Source organism: Engystomops pustulosus, chromosome 3 (assembly GCF_040894005.1).
Source record: "Engystomops pustulosus chromosome 3, aEngPut4.maternal, whole genome shotgun sequence".
NCBI classification, from domain to species: Eukaryota; Metazoa; Chordata; class Amphibia; order Anura; family Leptodactylidae; genus Engystomops; species Engystomops pustulosus.
Genome location: NC_092413.1, coordinates 17,703,369 through 17,723,636, shown reverse-complemented (window position 1 = coordinate 17,723,636; position 20,268 = coordinate 17,703,369). Strand labels below are relative to the sequence as shown.

Sequence of the window (20,268 nt, the reverse complement as noted above, 5' to 3'; positions counted from 1 at the left end):
TTAGTGTTCATTGGTTTTGTACCATATTAAATTTTTTTTTTAGTGCCCGGTAAATTAGTGTTTTATATGTTTCCTAGGTAGTAACTTCCACAGTCTACCCGTTACTACATCTTATCCCAGACCTCAAATCTGGGAATGTAAGATTATATGAGAGTGCACTCATAAACCACTATCTATCATTTGTCATAAGGAAGTATCAAAGATCACAACAACAAAACAAAAGAGTGATAAGTTGTATAATATTATACACAGACACATAAACAATCCTTAAAGGAAAACAACCACATGGGTTTAGTGATTGTAACCCAAGCATACATACAAGCTAGCATGTACTCCCTGAAACAGGATCCTGTCTTCATCTAGCTGTTAATATCTCATGAAAAGGGGCTTTTTGAAATATGCAAATGACCCTCAGAGGCTCCTGTGTAAGCCCTGAGGCTTATTTGCATATCTTTTCACAAAAATAAGCCCTTAACAGCTAAATGAAGAAGTGATCCCGTATCAGGGGGGACACATCAGCGTGTAAGTATGCTTGGGCTAATAGGACAGGGAGGGCGGGTAATTCCAAAAAAGTTGGGTGGAAAAATGATGAGAAACATAGAATTACTTACTAAATTTACTACTAGTGGCTAGAGGGATGAACAATGGGGCAACCAGAAACCCGCCTCAGTAAGAAGGACAGCTCTCACAGCCGAACAATGGAGCATGAACTTATCAAGTGTGTAGTAATCCAGACCAGGGTTTTATATGCCGGTCTTAATATCCCCCTGTACATCATTTAGGGGGAGAATGGCGTATGATAGTCCCCCCCCCCCCCTCTTGTGGCACTGTATACATGAAGAGGCCTAGGTCTTTTGATGTATCTGGCGGGCGGCACAGCCGGTGAGCGGAACTACCCCAGGTCAGACCTAAAGTTTGCTGGTTTTGCTAAAGAACGCATATACGTGATGGGAACGCCCCATACCCGCCCCCTTCTCTGGTGGCCGCGCCCCACTATAGCCCCCTCAACGCCCAAATGCTGTGGAGGTCACGATTTTAATCGCAAATTCTTGCACTGCACAAGAAATAGCAATTATTCCAGTTTTCTGACATAGAAGCAGTGATAATTCTCCTCCAAAATCTCTATGGAGAGGGGAGGGGGAACAGTGAGTCACAGCAGCTAGGTCTCATTCACAGGCTTAGAGAAGACCTCAACTTCACTGACAAAGACTGCAGAAAGGAGAGTTGCTAGAAATGGAGATTACAAGTCACATAATGACCCGGACCGGATCATGTGCACACAAAGGACTAATGAAAGTTAAAGTCGAAATTGAAAATCAGTTTGAAGGCAGAAGTTATTACACAACCGTATATAGGACAGGATATTCTCAGGATTAATTTAGCTTCTCAGCCTCAGATTAGGCTGTTTGATAAGGGCAGGGCTGAGTTACCCATAAAATCTTGGCAGCTTCTAAAGGCCTGTGGGTATAGGAAAGCCCAAACACAGCCACCTACTATCCTGACGAGCCAATCTTAACAACAATTACATGAGTCATACGTGAATAACCCGGGGACCTTCTTTACTTAATTACAAGAATATTCTCATGGGACCAGACAGGCCTGGATTATGGGATTTCCATAGTTCTCTGACTCGAAACCAGGAGCAAAACTTTGCCTTATAGGTACAGATCCTTTGTCAAGGCACAAGGCTGGGGTTAAAGGGGTTAATCAAATATTGTATAAGTATCTTGGGAGTCCCATCTTTATTCTTTTTCCCCTGCCTCCTTCTTTTGACTAATTGGATAATCAACTAGGATTATATTATCCATTTTCTCTATGATACAGATTATGGAGGGGATTAGTATAATTTTACTGTATTAAAAGTAAGATCATAGTGCACAAAGTTAAAAGAATGTGAAAAATTAGCCAATCAGCCGCTGCCCCATTTAATTGAATTAAGTGCAGTTCCCTGCATCACCAGATGGCTAGGGTGGCAGCGTAGATTCGCAAAGAGAGTAACCCATGTCAGAATCAGAGTGGAAAATAACTAAGTCAAAAAAGAAGCAATACTGTTCCATGCGGAACCTAAAAATTCAGAATTTATAGTCTATCACCTGAGCAAAATACCTTTGGGTGCGTCGGAGAGGCATGTCTAGCAGTCAACAATCTCTCAAGAGGTACACTACCCAAAAGTAGCCTCTGAGAGCCTCTATATAGGGTGCTGCAAAGGAGTCACTATGTTATTGTTATAGGATTTCCTTATGAGTCCCGTTGACTATATTTGGGTCCATAGGGTTTCCCATATGGTGCCTGGCAGGAACCTTAACAGAACCTTCGACGCAGGGGAACAGATTATCACTGTCATGGGCTCTGGGCTGTATGAATATTACAGCACCTACAAGTCTGGAATCACTTCCTACATCTGGTACTAGAATCAGCTTTTTAGGGAAATGGAGGATGTGTCCCTTCTGCTGCTTTCAATCTGTGGTTTCAGGACCTTAGGAGGACCTTCGAAGGTCCTGAAATGGCTCATGTTTACATGTGTATTGAGAGCAGGAACAGGTGTATGAGGATTTAATTTGTGAAGGTCCTTCTCAGTATAAAATTTGGTGGGTGGTTTGGGTGGCCCCCTAGAAGGCATAGACCCCGGGCTACCACCCAAACTGCCTATATTATAATCCACTACTGCAGATGTGAGCATAGCCTTGAAGATGACATTACAAAACGCAAATCTAATAGAAAGTAAATTGATTTTCTGTATAAATTGTGTTCCAGCGCTTCCAGGCAGATAATTCAGTGCAGGATGAAGAGGTTATTAAGGTGAATCAGATCTGGGATTAGGACAGGTGAGACTGAATGCCAACCACAGGGCGTCTACCAGGAATTTGTGAAATCAGCAAAGCGCATGCAGGAAGGAGACTTGTCTTATCCAGGTAAAAACCTAGTCGGACGCCTAGTCAAAAATCAGGTGTCAAAAATGTAGCTGTAGGGGGGAAGGAAGTAGAAATCACAACCAGATACTTAAAGGGGTTGTCCACTTTCAGCAAATAACTGATATGGCTTGTGTAAGGAAAAGTTATACAATTTTCCAATATAGTTCATGTATCAATTCCTGGCAGTTTCTAGATCTCTGCTTGCTGTCATTCTATAGAAGCTGTTATATTTACCTTATATACTCGAGTATAAGCCTAGTTTTTCAGCACAAAAAAATGTGCTGAAAACCCAAACTCGGCTTATACTCGAGTAAAAAATATATAGGTTTTACCAGGTTTTTGTGGTAAAATTAGGGGCCTCGGCTTATACTTGGGTCGGCTTATACTCGAGTATATACGGTACTTCCAGGGTATAGAAATCTGTCCATGGTCACACAGGTGCCCGGCTCATTATATTACACAGCTCTGATTACTCTCTGTGATACTATGTGTAGACCCTGGGAGCAGAGCGGATGATGCACACAATGCGATCTCCCTCCGAGAGGACAGGAGAGAGACAGAACAGGGAAGAAAAGACAGGAGCGCTCTCCTAGTGTATTACCAGAGGCAATCAAATATAAACAGAAGGTTTGTCCATATGGACTCTCACCTATTCGGTGATCAATGACAGCATGTAATCCTTGTGGTCCTGTGTGTCCTGGCAGCTCGATTTTGGATTGAAGCCCGTCCTCCGTGTTCCAGGGTCACCGGGGATGGTATTTCACATGTAGATAGCAACCTGATGTTTCCACAATCACGCGGATTCGAGCGCTCAAGGATATTCTGGACACCCGATATTTTACTATCAGCGGATATTTATTGTTAAAATTAATAAACATAAAATGCTCTGTTGCAACGCGTTTCGGTCCGGTACCCGGACCTTCTTCAGGCAGTATATAAGATATTACATGATCTTCTGTTACATATATAGCAAGATACCGATAACCTCCGTAACCTGTCCGTCAGCTCAATATTATAGCGTCATCTCGTACGCCGCGAGTGGCTTTTTGGTCTCTCTCGGCTTCCGTAGCCGACGCGAACTCGCTGACAACCTCCGTAGCCTGTCCGTCAGCTCAATATTATAGCGTCATCTCGTACGCCGCGAGTGGCTTTTTGGTCTCTCTCGGCTTCCGTAGCCGACGCGAACTCACTGACGGACACAGAGCGTTGTCTATCACCATGGCTACAGGCTAAGGTATAGCCCAGACTCCCGGAGCCGGAATCAACTCGAATAAAACCTTTGTTTGGGGTCACCTCTCTACCAATATTAGGCTTTTAAGGTAAAATTAGACTATTCCTTAATACCCATTTTGAACAATCAGCCCATCACCCGTCACACATTGAATAAATAAATTTTTTTTTTATCTGAATTAATTTATTCTATTAATACATGGAGATTTAATGTTTTTAATGCTTATTATATATATAAGATAATATGAGTTTTTATTGTAAAGTAGTTATTTATGTCTTTTACCGGCCCCGGTTAAACTTTGAACCGGAAGCATATGCAGTTACCGACAGTCCCTAGTTCCGGTATCTTGCTATATATGTAACAGAAGATCATGTAATATCTTATATACTGCCTGAAGAAGGTCCGGGTACCGGACCGAAACGCGTTGCAACAGAGCATTTTATGTTTATTATTTTTAACAATAAATATCCGCTGATAGTAAAATATCGGGTGTCCAGAATATCCTTGAGTGCTCGAATCCGCGTGATTGTGGAAACATCAGGTTGCTATCTACATTCTCTGTGATACTAAGGAGCCGAGAACCTGTGTGACCATGGACAGATTTCTATACCCTGGAAGTAAATATAACAGCTTCTATAGAATGACAGCAAGCAGAGATCTAGAAAACTGCCAGGAATTGATACATGAACTATATTGGAAAATTGTATAACTTTTCCTTACACAAACCATATCAATTATTTGCTGAAAGTGGACAACCCCTTTCAGTCCCCCTGGCCTCATAACAAGATTCTATTATCAATTATTATAATTATTATCAGCACAAAGAGCTTTCTGCTCCCTGTGCTGTGCTGCTCCACAGCGACTCCCCTCTGCTAAGCGTAGAAGATGGATCAGGATTTTGGTTGGATACTTGTTGCAGTCACTCAGCAGGGGAGAGGGGCTGTGGAACAGTTCATTGCAAGTAGCAGAAAGCTCTTCAGGCTGAAAGACCCACCAATTACACAAAAGTATGACTGCATAAAACTCAAGGGTTTATACCTAGCACTGTCTGCACTTTATTAACAGCAGAACTGATGTGGATTCCTTTTAAATGGAACCATTTTTGAGCTTCCTCCATGTCTCCACAGACAATAAAATAGTAATATAAACTGTTTATATAAAAATTCTGGTATTAACGGTTAAAATAATAACTTATATTAAAATTTACCTGTCTCCTTGCCAGCTTGTGTTCTGTGTCCCTGGGGAGTGTTGGGCATGGAGCAGAGTTCCCCTCCCTCTCCTCTCTCAGATACAGTGGAGATGTGCTGGCATGAGACTGCCAGAGGAGGAAGCAAAGGTGGGTGCAAGGAGTGACTGGGTCCCTGCTCTCTGCTGAACACTCCCCAGGGACACAGGAAACAAGCTGGCAGGGAGTCAGGTAAACTCTAATATAAGTTATTGTTTTTACCACTAATGACAGAAGTTGTATAGAAACAATTTGGGGATCAGCTACTTATTGTCTGTGGGGACATGGAGGAGTCTCAAAAAAGGGTGCATGGTAACAGGATAATTAGACCCCTCATTAAAGGGGAATAGCGATGAAGAAACTGAGGAGGAACAATACTAGAACTATGGAACAGAGCACTTTAAGTACAGTTAGATGAATCCTTACCCCCTGTGTAGTTCTTAGAAACCCCCTTTAAGTTGCTACAATAAACCATCAGAGCAGAGTTGAATAGAGAAAACTATTTTCACGATTAAGGGGTGAATATACTCGTTTGATAAACTGCTCACTGATTACCTTTAGCCCAGTAAGGACGATGTGGTAATCTAAAATATTTATGGCCATGTTTTTTTTAGAGGTTCCTGATGTTAGAATGTGGTGAGACCTGGTGGTTACCTCCATACAAATATATAGCGCCTTTAAGTGTGTATCATCTGCGCCCTACAAAATCTTCTGCCTGATCCCGTGTTTATGACTGAAACACAATACCCCTTATTCAGTGATATGGTTCCGTGTAATATAGAGAAGTATAGATAGGAATATGATAGTACAGGCGGTCCCCTACTTAAGGACACCCGACTTACAGACAACTCATAGTTACAGACAGTCCCTCTGACCTCTGGTGAAGCTCTCTGGATGCTTTACTATAGTCCCAGACTGCAATGATCAGCTGTAAGGTGTCTGTAATGAAGCTTTATTGATAATCCTTGGTCCCATTACAGCAAAAAATGTTTAAACTCCAATTGTCACTGGGGCCAAATTTTTTTTTGTCTGGATCTACAATTATAAAATATACAGTTTCGACTTACATACAAATTCAACTTAAGAACAAACCTCCGGACCCTATCTTGTATGTAACCCGGGGACTGCCTGTATTACATCACAATACTATCCAAATATCAACAATATTAGGGATCCAAACACTTTTAAACCCTGTATAGAAAATGTAAGAAATTGGCCCCAAACTGTATCATATATTTAATGTCACGATTTGTAATATTCATGTGAATCTCATGACTTTGTAGCTGGTAATGGAGATTGTGAAATTTGTACTTTTGTAATTTGTTCTTTTAGTCCATTGTACACAAGTGGTGGTCATTATTCTGGTGCATGCCAAAATTCTACCATCCAAAAAGCAATTTAGCCTTTTTTTTTTTTGGGGGGGGGGGGCAATTTCAACAACATTTTGCAAACGTGGATAGAATGATGGAAGAATGGATTGGGAAGATAATGTCCCTGTATGCTAAGCTGCAGGAAGGAACCCAGTGGGATGCTTAATCAATCAAGACGGCACAGCATGTTATAGAGAACCTGCCATTAAAATTAACTCTAATTAAAAATTATTATTAACAGCATTGCCCTTATCCCTGAATGGTTCCTTTCCATAATTGCAATGTTAAAAAAATCAGTTTGTAAACTTATAGGCAACTTGCCTGGTGTGAGTCTAATGACACTTAGTGAGTCCAATACGGCCCTGCATATTCAGTGGTTACTGCATTGCCCCGCCTCCCTGTTCCTGATTGACAGGTATCACTACTAGGACATGCTGCTGTATGGAACATTGAGAGAGAGAGCCCTGTTACGTCATGTGGCCAGGGTGATGTCATCTAAGGTCCTGTTACATCTACAACATCTACCCCATGTATGTATATGATCACAGCATGCCAATATGGATTTCTACTCCTCCCCATCTTGGAGGAATGTTGTTATTTCATGTGATCAGATACATACATAAGGGGACATGTATACAATGGCGTCCAACCTCGTATAGTAGAAACTAATGTTTGTTTAGTGCCCGTGCCCACCTACTCCACCGGTGGAGGGTTATGTGCTATGTCATGGACAAATATTTGACCAGTATTATTATTAAATTCTCCATGAGATTAGGATGATAATAAGAACATAATCAAACTAAAGCAATCAACCAGTCCAAACGTATAGTAATACATAAATATATGACTCCCCAGACATCCGGAGCGTCACAGATTGACTGGACAGTCACTTACTTTCCCCATATAAGATTACTCTAGTGCTCCATAAAGTATAATGTTCCAGACGGTTATAATTATAGTAACCAGCGCTCCGAAAGAGGCGTTATTCTACTGTCTGAGTATAAAATAAAAAAAAAGTAATATAATGGGATGTTATTGTTATACATATAATCAGGGGGTTTGTCTAGGGATCCTATTTTGCTTATTTAATATTAAAATTTTTGTTCTTTTAAATTATCATTAAATAATGACCAAAATGTATAACAAATAAACAGACACCGGTCTTGTACTTCATAGTAACAGTATGTATTATTCCATTCCATGTACTGGGAAGCAGGAAAAAATTCAGATTGCTGTGAAATTGGTGAAAAAATGCGTTTGCTCCATTTTCTTGTGGACACGATTTTACGTCTTTATTCGATGAGTCAGTATGATTACAGTGATACCAAATGCATACAGGTTTTAATGTGTTTTTATACATTTTGAAAAATAAAAACCTTCCGTATAAAAAAACCCTAAATTCTTAACTTCATCTTCTGACGCTAATATCTGTTTTAGGTACAGAGCTGTGTACGCTGACATATTTTGGGTAAGATGAGCTGAAGTGTTCATTGCTACCATTTCGAGGGCTCTATGACCTATTGATCACTTTTTATAAAATATTTTTTTTGTGTTGCAAAATAGTGAGAAAGCAGCGTTTCTGACTTTTTGGGTATTTTTTTTTTTCTATTACGGGGTTCAATGATGGAAACCGGTTTTTATATTTTTATATCAGTTCTCGGAAAATGGAGTGAATTAAACTTTAATGTTTCTTTTAATTTTTTTTTTTTTTAATAAACAAAAAAATACTGTATTGCAGAATATGGAGAATTTGCTATAGATCTGTAAAAGTGTGCCACTAGCACAATCCGATCACACCACAATCGCGTGCGCCAAAAACCCAGGGCAATTCGGCGCAAAGCGGTAATATTTGGGAAACCCGACGAAAGTGCGGCATTTGGACCCTTAGCAAATGAGCCCCATTATGATAATTATAATGACTTCTACTACATATACATTCACACTTCCCAGTATTGGCCACGGCAGTGAGAGACTACAAACGCTGAATGTGCAAATATATTGGGGCAGATTTACTTACCCGGCCCATTCGCGATCCAGCGGCGCGTTCTCTGAACAGGATTCGGGTCCGGACGGGATTTATGAAAGTAGTTCCTCCGCCGTCCACCAGGTGGCCACTGCTGCGCTGAAAATCAACTGAACGCACCGGAATACACCGAGCTGGACCAGGTGAAGGTAAGCGCGTCCCAAGCGACACAATTTCAGTTTTTCCGAATACGTCGGGTTTTCGTTCGGCCACGCCCCCCGATTTCCGTCGCGTGCATGCCAGCGCCGATGCGCCACAATCCGATCGCATGCGCCAAAATCCCGGGGCAATTCAGGTACAATAGGCGCAAATCGGAAATATTCGGGTAACACGTCGGGAAAACGCGAATCGGGCCCTTAGTAAATGACCCCCATTGAGTGGGACCTTTAAAAGAAAAGTGAATGTTGTGCACCTGAAGTCCAACGTTTTAAAACTTTTAAAAAGCGTGGTGCTAATTGCCATTTCTCCATATATTTTACTTTTTTTTACCTGTTTAGTTGATTTTTTGTCGCATATGTTTTATTGCAGTGTGAAGGTCTGATAAATCTTCGCCAATAAATATTATATGCAGGCAGTGCCCGGGTTACGTACAAGAAGGTTCCGTAGGTTTGTTCTTAAGTTGAATTTCTGTGTAAGTGGGAACTGTATATTTTATCATTGTAGCTCCAGACAAATTTTTTTTGGTCCTTAAGACTATTGGATTTTAAAAATGTTGGATTGTCATAAGAACCAGGATTAACAATAAAGCTTAATTGCTGAAGCCTTTAATGGCTGTTTATTGCAGCCTGGAGCTAAAGTACAGTAAATTACCAGAGGTCTGTTTGTAACTAGGGGTCGTCTGTAAGTCGGGTGTTCTTAAATTTTTTTTTTTTACTGTTTTACAACATTCATGCTATGTTGTTGTAGTGCTGCTCTGTGTTTTGTGTTAGGTAGCTGTGGGACCACTCTGTGTATTGTGTGAAGTACTTGTGGTTCAGCTATGTGTTGTGTTATGTACTTGTGGTGTGTGTTGGGTTCTCTCTCAAATGGATGCAGTACCAGAACTTCTCTTAGGTTATTGCAGTACCGCTATCTCCGGTAACTACCTCTCTGAAGTAATTGCGGTACCTCTCTCTCTCTGAGGTAATTGCGGTACCTCTCTCTCTCTGAGGTAATTGCGGTACCGCTCTCTCTGAGGTAATTGCGGTACCTCTCTCTCTCTCTCTGAGGTAATTGCGGTACCGCTCACTCTGAGGTAATTGCAGTACCGCTCTCTCTGAGGTAATTGCGGTACCTCTCTCTCTCTCTCTGAGGTAATTGCAGTACTGCTCTCTCTGAGGTAATTGCGGTACCGCTCACTCTGAGGTAGTTGCGGTACCTCTCTCTCTCTGAGGTAATTGCGGTACCGCTCTCTCTGAGGTAATTGCGGTACCTCTCTCTCTCTCTGAGGTAATTGCGGTACCTCTCTCTCTCTCTCTGAGGTAATTGCGGTGCCGCTCTCTCTGAGGTAATTGCAGTACCACTCTCTCTCTGAGGTAATTGCGGTACCACTCACTCTGAGGTAATTGCAGTACCACTCACTCTGAGGTAATTGCAGTACCACTCACTCTGAGGTAATTGCGGTACCACTCACTCTGAGGTAATTGCGGTACCACTCACTCTGAGGTAATTGCGGTACCGCTCTCTCTGAGGTAATTGCGGTACCTCTCTCTCTGAGGTAATTGCAGTACCCCTCTCTCTGAAGTAATTGCGGTACCTCTCTCTCTGAGGTAATTGCGGTACCGCTCTCTCTGAGGTAATTGCGGTACCTCTCTCTCTCTCTGAGGTCACTGCAGTACCGCTCTCTCTGAGGTAATTGCGGTACCGCTCTCTCTGAGGTAATTGCGGTACCTCTCTCTCCCTCTAAGGTAATTGCAGTACCGCTCTCTCTGAGGTAAATGCAGTACCGCTCTCTCTCTGAGGTAATTGCAGTACCGCTCTCTCTGAGGTAAATGCAGTACCGCTCTCTCTGAGGTAATTGCGGTCACTCTGAGGTATTTGCAGAATTTTGTGGCACTTTATACATACATGTGCAAGCAGTTTGCATATCCTTTTCAGTACAAAGTCAGACAGAAAACCAGTGCAAACACTATAATAAATGTGGCCCAATGTGTATAGACCACACAGAGGAACTATACACCACACAGAGGAGTACTGCCACTATACACCACACAGAGGAACTATACACAAATCAGAGCTGTACTGCAACTATACAACACACACAGCGGTACCACAACTACCTAAGGTAGAGCAGTAGTGCCACTACACAACACACAGAGGGGTATTACAACTACACTACACACAGAGGGGTATCACAACTACACAACACACAGAGGGGTATTACAACTACACAGCACACAGAGGGGTATTACAACTGCACAGCACACAGAGGGGTATTACAACTACACAACGCACAAGGGGTATTACAACTACACAGCACACAGAGGGGTATTACAACTACACCACACACAGAGGGGTATTACAACTACACAGCACACAGAGGGGTATTACAACTACACAGCACACAGAGGGGTATTACAACTACACAGCACACAGAGGGGTATTACAACTACACAACACACAGGGGGTATCACAACTACACAACACACAGAGGGTGTCACAACTACACAGCACACAGAGGGTGTCACAACTACACAACAGACAGAGGGGTATCACAACTACACAACACACAGGGGGTATCACAACTACACAACACACAGAGGGGTATTACAACTACACAACACACAGAGGGGTATTACAACTACACAACACACAGGGGGTATCACAACTACACAACACACAGGGGGTATCACAACTACACAACACACAGAGGGTGTCACAATTACACAACAGACAGAGGGGTATCACAACTACACAACACACAGGGGGTATCACAACTACACAACACACAGGGGGTATCACAACTACACAGCACACAGAGGGGTATCACAACTACACAACACACAGAGGGTGTCACAACTACACAACACACAGAGGGTATCACAACTACACAACACACAGAGGGTGTCACAACTACACAACACACAGAGGGTGTCACAACTACACAACACACAGGGGGTATCACAACTACACAGCACACAGAGGGGTATCACAACTACACAACACACAGGGGGTATCACAACTACACAACACACAGGGGGTATCACAACTACACAACACACAGGGGGTATCACAACTACACAACACACAGAGGGGTATTACAAGTATAAAACACACAAACAAAGCAACTATACAACACACAGTTGTATATTTGTAATGTTCCTCTGTGTTGTGTAGTTGTAGTACTTGTGTTATATAGTTTCTCTGTGTGTTGTATAGTTGTTGATATTGTGTATTGTATAGTTGCGGTAGCGCTCCCTGTGCTGTGTAGTTGCGGTACCGCTCCCTGTGCTGTGTAGTTGCGGTAGCGCTCCCTGTGCTGTGTAGTTGCGGTAGCGCTCCCTGTGCTGTGTAGTTGCGGTACCGCTCCCTGTGCTGTGTAGTTGCGGTACCGCTCCCTGTGCTGTGTAGTTGCGGTACCGCTCCCTGTGCTGTGTAGTTGCGGTACCGCTCCCTGTTTTGTGTAGTTGCGGTACCGCTCCCTGTGCTGTGTAGTTGCGGTACCGCTCCCTGTGTTGTGTTGTGCCGGGCGCTAGGCAGCGGCCGCTTATTGCCGGGTAACAGCGGAGATAAACAAGACAACACAGGAGCAGCAGCGCCCTCTAGCCGCAGTACCCGCGCACTGCCGGCCGCCAGTGTAATAACACGCTGTAAGGGCAGGAGCAGCAGCGCCCTCTGTGTGCCGCAGCGCGCAGTGCAGGAGTCACCTCCCCGCCGGAGAGGCTTCCCCCTGCGCCCTCCTCCCGGGCTCCCTCCCTCTGCTCCTGGCTTGCATCACCAGCTCCGGGCTCACTGGTTTGGCTTTGCTATTATTACGCATGACGTCAGGCCAGCATTCCTTCGCTGGGGCTTTATAAAGAGGTGATGCAACCCTCACACAGTGAGCACACAGCCGCGGCACTCACACACACACACACGGCTCTGCTGCGCTGCCTGGACACTGCTGCATCCTCACTAGTAACAGGGACCCTGAGTGACACATCACAGCAGGTAAGGGGGCGCCCAGGACCACTGCCTGCTGCCCAGCACTCATACTCTCACCGCTGCTCCGGCTCCTGATGTTGTTTTCCCTCTTCTGGATCCTTTGTGTTTCTCAACTTTACTTCTTCACTTGTGACTTTCTCATCATGAGTCACTCCTGGACTCCCCGAATAATACTGCCCCCCTCTACTTATACAAAGTATCTATCTATAATGTATCGTATCTATTGATCTCATATATATCTTTATTCTATATATCTAACACCTGTAATCTATCTCATATGTATCAATGGATCTATCTATCTATCTATCTATCTATCTATCTATCTCATATCTATCTATCTATCTATCTATCTATCTCATATCTATCTATCTTTATCTCTTATATATTCTATCGATATTTCTCTATATCCCAACTTATTTTTTCCCCACATAAGTATCTATTTATCCCTCTAATATCTGTTTATCTTTATATTTGTTTATTTATATATATCTAGTAATCTATACCCAATGAAGTATCTATCTATAAAATATATCTATCTTTTTATTATCTATATATCAATATCATATCCCTGTAATATTTACTTATCTATATAACATCTGTTTATCTATCTATCTATCTATCTATCTATCTATCTATCTATCTATCTATCTATCATCTATCTATTCTCTAAATATAGTTACAATGTTACCTTCAGATAATTCCATGGAATGTTCTGTATTTCTATGTATGGGATATGATGTGTTATTGTATATAGTTCGTATTATATAAAGATACATAGTCAGCACATTCTAGTCAGATGAATGGGCAGATATCACCACCACAACATAAGTCCCTCTCAAAGTTATGCAGCAGCAAGAAAGTTTGTAGAAACTTTGTTTCCCCTGCTCACGGGATCAGTCCATTGCCGGTTGTTGATAGACGTGTAGTAATAATGTAACAAAGCCGATTATTAATTCAGCTGTTTCCTTTTTGTGTATGGAGGATGATAAGTTGTTATGTCACGATGAGTTGTGCCACACGCTCAGCGCTCATGATTACTATTGTATTGACCCTAGCACTATAGGATCAATATAAGTCTGTATATGATGCTCAGCACTGCTACATCCGTGTATAGTCATGATTACTATTGTATTGACCCTAACACTATAGGATCAATATACGTCTGTATATGATGCTCAGCTCTGCTACATCCGTGTATAGTCATGATTACTATTGTATTGACCCTAACACTATAGGATCAATATAAGTCTGTATATGATGCTCAGCACTACTACATCCGTGTATAGTCATGATTACTATTGTATTGACCCTAGCACTATAGGATCAATATAAGTCTGTATATGATGCTCAGCACTGCTACATCCGTGTATAGTCATGATTACTATTGTATTGACCCTAACACTATAGGATCAATATAAGTCTGTATATGATGCTCAGCTCTGCTACATCGGTGTATAGATATTATTACTGATATATTGAACCTAATACTGTAGGATCAATAGAAATCAACTTTAGTTGCTACATCTATATCATCAATACTCGGATATTTGGGATTGGTCTGAACTTGTATAACGTCTTCAGTGTTTTCTGATTCTTTATGACCCTATATGACCCCGTCACGAGTGTATCCCCAACCACCCTCTTACTATAATAATCCACTATAATCCCCTTTTACTATAATGGAGAAGTTTCGGTCGGGTTTTGTTGTGATGATGAGAGTCTTTGTGTGTGTATATGACTTACAGATGTAGCAGAGCTGAGTTTTTCATTGGGCATGACTCATCCTTATGTCACTATATTGTGCGGCAGCTTTCGTATCTCAGGTCCCTATAGATTTAGAGTGATATTATATAGAGGATTCAGTGATGGCCGGTGTGGTGCCCGTCCGCCCGCTAGTAGTCTGCGTGTGGCGGGGAATGTGCGTGTAATTGAGCACAACAGGAGCACGAGGATCTCTTCCTTCTGATGAAACTGCCTGGTAATACTTTCAGTTCACTCTCCTGCGGTGTCTGCTTCTTGCCTATAGGTGGCAGTAAAGGGACCTACACCTAATGTAAAGTACAATGGCTGACATCAGGTGACCTGCGCCTTATTAACCCCCACTGTGACTCATAGGATTGACGAATTTTGCAATATTATTTTGCAAACCTGTTTAAAACAATAGACTTGCTATTGATCCCTGTTATCTGCCCCACGCCTTGGGCCCTATTTACATGACTGTAACCGTTTTACGTCTATGTATTTCAGAGCCGATATGTAAAATGATTTCTGGGAAAAATAAAGCGTGTCCTAATTTTTCCCTGATCATGGATAGCACATGACTGTAAAACCTGTCCTCCCCATAATCTGAGCATCCAGGGGTCTACTTTAGGAAGTTTTCGTAAGGTAACAATGAGGTTATTCCATATCATAGACTAACAGTGGGGTTGCCACTATACTATACACTTACAGACCTGTAGTGACAGCACAACTCCCCTTTATTAGAGGGTCATTAGTCTTGCCCAGTTGGGTTCATCTTTAGGAAATTGTCACTAGTTTACAATACAGGAGAAGCCCATGGGTGCCATATAGACCAGTCACAAGCCACCTGTGGTCCTCCTATTGGAAGATAGCCACAACTCAATATAGTCCCTCTGATACATTCTAAAGTCGGGGACCCTGTTTAGAAAAATTATAATACTAGAGTTCTGCCCTAGGGATGGCAGTGCCATAGAGACCAGCTGATTGCAACTTCTGGTTCTCTGCCCCTGCCAAAGTGATAACCATGAGTTACACAAAACAAACACGGCTCTGCTACATCTGCACATTGTAAAGGTCACCGCTTGCCCGAGTTGTATCTCAAATTTACTTTTACCCTATAAGGTGCAATGTGACACCCATCATATGACCGCTCTTGCACTTGTCACCTTCCTCACGGATGACCTCGGACACAAGTTACACAACCATGACGGTGACACCACGCAGGAGGGTGCATTTCCTGGGAGACGTCACCTGTTTCCTGGTTTCATCAGAGGAAGGAGAAGAAGGCTTCCTCCTGTGTAGAAATAGTGGTGCCATGTCAGAACGCCGCAGGTCACTGAGAGGGTACGGGGTTAATGAACCGGCTGACTATTTAATATTAACCCGATGTCTTCATATGAGGAACCATATGATGCCTTGCGCCTCAATGTCATGGACTGGCAGAGAGGTAGTAGTAATAAATTCTAACTGCTTAATCAGTAATCCAAAAGTAAAAATAGCGCCACTCTCTGGTGTAATAATAAACCACGAGAGGCTATTTATACATCTGGTGAACTTTGTACTTTGTATCATCAGCTCAGAGACGTGTGATAATGTCTGCCTAACTATTGGGAGCAGGAGGTCTGAGTTATAGAAGAAAATGCTGACCGGACTCCTAGGAGAGACAGGGAGAGTCCTGATTGCCCCACCCACACACAGTGATTGGTGGTGAGAGTCCTGATAGCCCCACCCACACACAGTGATTGGTGGTGAGAGTCCTGATAGCCCCACCCACACACAGTGATTGGTGGTGAGAGTCCTGATAGCCCCACCCACACACAGTGATTGGTGGTGAGAGTCCTGATAGCCCCATCCACACACAATGATTGGTGGTGAGAGTCCTGATAGCCCCACCCACACACAATGATTGACAGGGAGAGTCCTGATTACTCCGCCCACATGGAATGAGTGGTTTACAGGAAAACTCCAGTCAAAGCTAATTCATTGCTGCAGGTCCTGAAGGGAGGAGCAGGACTCATTTTCATTGTATTTCTAGAACCTGGAGTCCTGCTCCTCCCCTCAGGTCCTGCAAAGATATAATTCAATGAATCCGCTGTGCCTGGAGTGTTCCTTTAATGACTTTTTAGGCGGAATGCTCTGCAGACAATGCTCTCTCTTGTATAAAGCTGAACTTCCCAGAAACAAATGTTTACGTTAATAACATCCTTATCTTTCACTTTCAGAAATAAAAATGATGCTTCAGCACCCAGGACAAGGCTCTGCAGCCGAGGTCAGCGCCACAGCTATCGTCCCATGTCTGTCACCGACTATGGCCTTCGCCTTTGAAGACTTCACCAATTTGACGCCTTTTGTTAAAGAAGAACTCCGGTTCGCCATCCAGAGCAAGCGCCTTTCTACGCGGCCACCCTGCCTGGACTCCGTGGTGGTAGCTGATAGGCCGATAGAAATGACCATCGCTAAGTCAGAGGTAGGTTATAGCCATGGTCAGACTGACAGATGTGTATTTTAAACGTATATACAGCGCCACACATAGGTTGTGTTTGCCGCATAACTTAATTGAAGGGATTAGGACTGAGCTGCAATACCAAAGACAACCTGTATACAGATGTGGCGCTGTTTTTAGAAGAATGCAGTGATTACTTGCCCTTTGCACCAGTGCAAATAAATTTGCTCTTTGAATTCAACTTTATAGAAATCTAAATATCACCTCTTAACAATCCATATCTTTTTTTTTCCCCCCTAGTTTGTACCCGAAGAAGATGAACGAAAGAAGAGGCGAAGAGAACGGAACAAAGTTGCAGCTGCCAAATGTCGAAACAAGAAGAAAGAGAAAACTGAATGTTTGCAGAAGGTGAGAGGCGACTCTGATAGAAAATTTATTGAAAATTTTTAGTTTTAGGAGAAGTGAATGGAGCTGCAGCACACATGTGCAAGCTGCTGCTCCATTTATTTCGGGTACAACAGGCCCCCGTATTCTTGATTCGTGAAGGTCCCACTACAGAGACCCCTTCCGTTTAGCAAGTTATAAAAATTTGATGTGGCTGGACAATCGCTTAAAGGCAGACTTCCCCTTTAAAAGTCTATCTGGTAAAGCCTATAGTCAAAAATATCCACCTTGACTACAGGTGAGCCCTATAAATGATATTAATTGTTGGGTTTCCTGCTCTGTTATTATTACATACATATACCGTAACTACAACCTAACGCAATGAGAGCCTGATTATTTGTAGAGGTTATTTAAGGCCGGCACCCAGATCTCTTACATCTCGCTTATTCCTCCTAAACACGAAAATTACAATACAGATTGTATCCATTCGTCACAGTCCCATTTAATACTAATTCCAGAGTATATGATCCCATCGCAAATAATATAATCCAGTGCTTATAATGCGTTTCACATGGGCCAGCCTAGCCCTGTATGACACAATGGGGCTCATATAACATATCTGTATGCACCATATTTATCTGTTTATGGACATATGGCTCCTATTTATCCATTCTAAGACCTAAATATACAAATAATGCATCAGAGCCACCACCAATAAGTGCTTCTGGCACCAGAACCTATACACTAGAGCAAGTAGCGCCAGCCCAGTTCTGGGTGTCAGACCCCCACTATTCTGGTCATCTATCCTGGGTATAAAGAAAGGCACAAAGGGCCATAAAACCCCTTTAAAAACTAAAATTATATACAGGCAGTATATATTGTTCTTATGTTCTTATATGTATTTGTTCTTAAGTTGAATTTGTATGTAAGTCAGAACTGTATATTTTATCATTGTAGCCCCGGCCAAATCTCTTTTGGTCTCTGTGACAATTGGATTTTAAAAATGTTGGATTGTCATAAGAACCAGGAGTAACAATAAATCTTCTATGCAGACACCAGTGATAACTGTTATAGCTGATTATTGTAGCCTAAGGCTAAAGTACAGTAATTACCAACATCCAGAGGTCCGTTTGTAACTAGGGGTCGTCTGTAAGTCGGGTGTTCTTAAGTAGGGGACTGCCTGTACTCCTCTATTTGTGACTTAGAAAATTGCAGGCTAATTATTGAACCTTGTTCAGAGGGGGTTTTTCAAACACTGCACTTTTATTGATCACCTGTGCCCCATCAGTACCAGCTATGTTCTAAAATTGTTCCCCCTCTTCATTGTTTCACAAAAAGGAATCAGAAAAACTGGAATCCATCAATGCAGAACTGAAAGCCCAAATTGAGGAACTGAAGAACGAGAAGCAGCATTTAATCTACATGCTGAACCTCCACCGACCCACCTGCATAGTCCGAGCCCAGAATGGCAGGACGCCAGAGGATGAACGGAACCTCTTCATCCAGCAAATCAAAGAGGGAACCCTGCAGAACTTAGTGCCCGAGGGTGTGAATTGAGCAACTCGATTCTACATGGACCTGGAACTTTACAAATTTGAAAAAAAAAACTCACTGACGCCCCCTGGGGGCTCGACGTGTATCAGAGACTCCTTAGTGGAATCCTGGCGAGGAAATTGATCTTAGCTCCACGAAGTGGATCGAGTGGAAGGATTCAGCTTTATCGTGTTTTGGGAGCCACCGATGACTTTTTGTCGCTGGGATCCATTCACATGCTACTAGTATTCTCCTATAGCAGCACGATAGGATTTTTTTTGTTCACACTTTGTGCGATTACTTTTTTTTTATGTTACCGATCGAAAAAAAATGAAGAAAGTTAACAAAAATCAGTGTTCTGGGGGCAGTAAGGAGCGGAAGCCCACACAATGCACCACGGACTGCCTTAACGTTCAGCCTCGGAGGACCCTTCACCTTTATTTGTTGGGCGTCTTGTCTTTTTTTTTGTTGTTAGGTCACTAAACAAAATTATATCTGTGTACCCACGAAGGATGCAGACATTTTCTGAGGTCCACCTTTAAATTCAGGAGGATATGATGAGGTGCGAGGCACTCAGTACCTTATATTCAGCCATGTTGGGTCTATGTGTATGATAAGGTTGTATTTAATATTGGCTTAAAGGGGTTTTCCAGGAATTGTAGGTATAAGCGGCTGTTTAGGGGGTCTGCTACCCGCACCCCTGCCACACCAGTTGTGCCAATACTGGTTCTTGCTGCGTTTCTGAGATGTCTCCTAAATCCTGCAGTAACCCACCTCATATTGGTTCATGTGGTCTTTAGAGACACCCATGAGGTGAAGCACAGAGGGGAACACTAAATACCATTTTATTATGTTACACGTCCTCTAGAAAGAACATTTTTTATTACTGGAAAACCCTTTAACTTGTAAGATGGTATAAGGTAGTAAACTGGTAATGTGTGCAGTGAAGTAAAGGAATATTCTAGAGAAAACACATTGGGCATGTTCACATAAAGAATTGCTGTTTGTTTGGTGCCAAACGAGTGGAATCGTGTTGATAAATTAACAAATCTGCGGCCCTGTCAAGTCAATGGGACACAGAGTTATTGTTGTTTCATAGGAGCCAATCACAGCACAGCTTTCATTTCCCACAGGGCTTTTGAAACTCAAAAGCTGGGTAGTGATTGGTTGCTATGAACAACAAGTCCAGTTTCTCTTTCGGCCTAGTTTATACCTAGTTTATTTGTCTAGATTGTTCCCTTAAATGAATAGTCACCCAAATCTTCTTTAGTAATATATGATTGGT

General features: G+C 42.5%; 1 protein-coding gene across 4 annotated transcripts in view; it reads left to right on the top strand.

Moving 5' to 3' along the window:
- The window catches only part of ATF3 (activating transcription factor 3), a 69,233-nt gene extending 50,150 nt beyond the window's left edge, over positions 1-19,083 (top strand). For 3 of the 4 annotated variants that reach the window (XM_072140160.1, XM_072140159.1, XM_072140161.1), the window contains 4 exons: positions 2,755-2,912; positions 16,846-17,090; positions 17,367-17,474; positions 18,789-19,083. In XM_072140160.1, the coding sequence (XP_071996261.1) occupies positions 2,885-2,912; positions 16,846-17,090; positions 17,367-17,474; positions 18,789-19,007 (600 nt within the window). In that variant the 5' untranslated portion in view covers positions 2,755-2,884 and the 3' untranslated portion in view covers positions 19,008-19,083. Of the gene's footprint in view, positions 1-2,754; positions 2,913-12,535; positions 12,890-16,845; positions 17,091-17,366; positions 17,475-18,788 lie in introns of those variants that run through there. The other variant, XM_072140162.1, reaches the window with a different exon arrangement.
- The last annotated feature ends 1,185 nt before the right edge of the window (positions 19,084-20,268 follow it).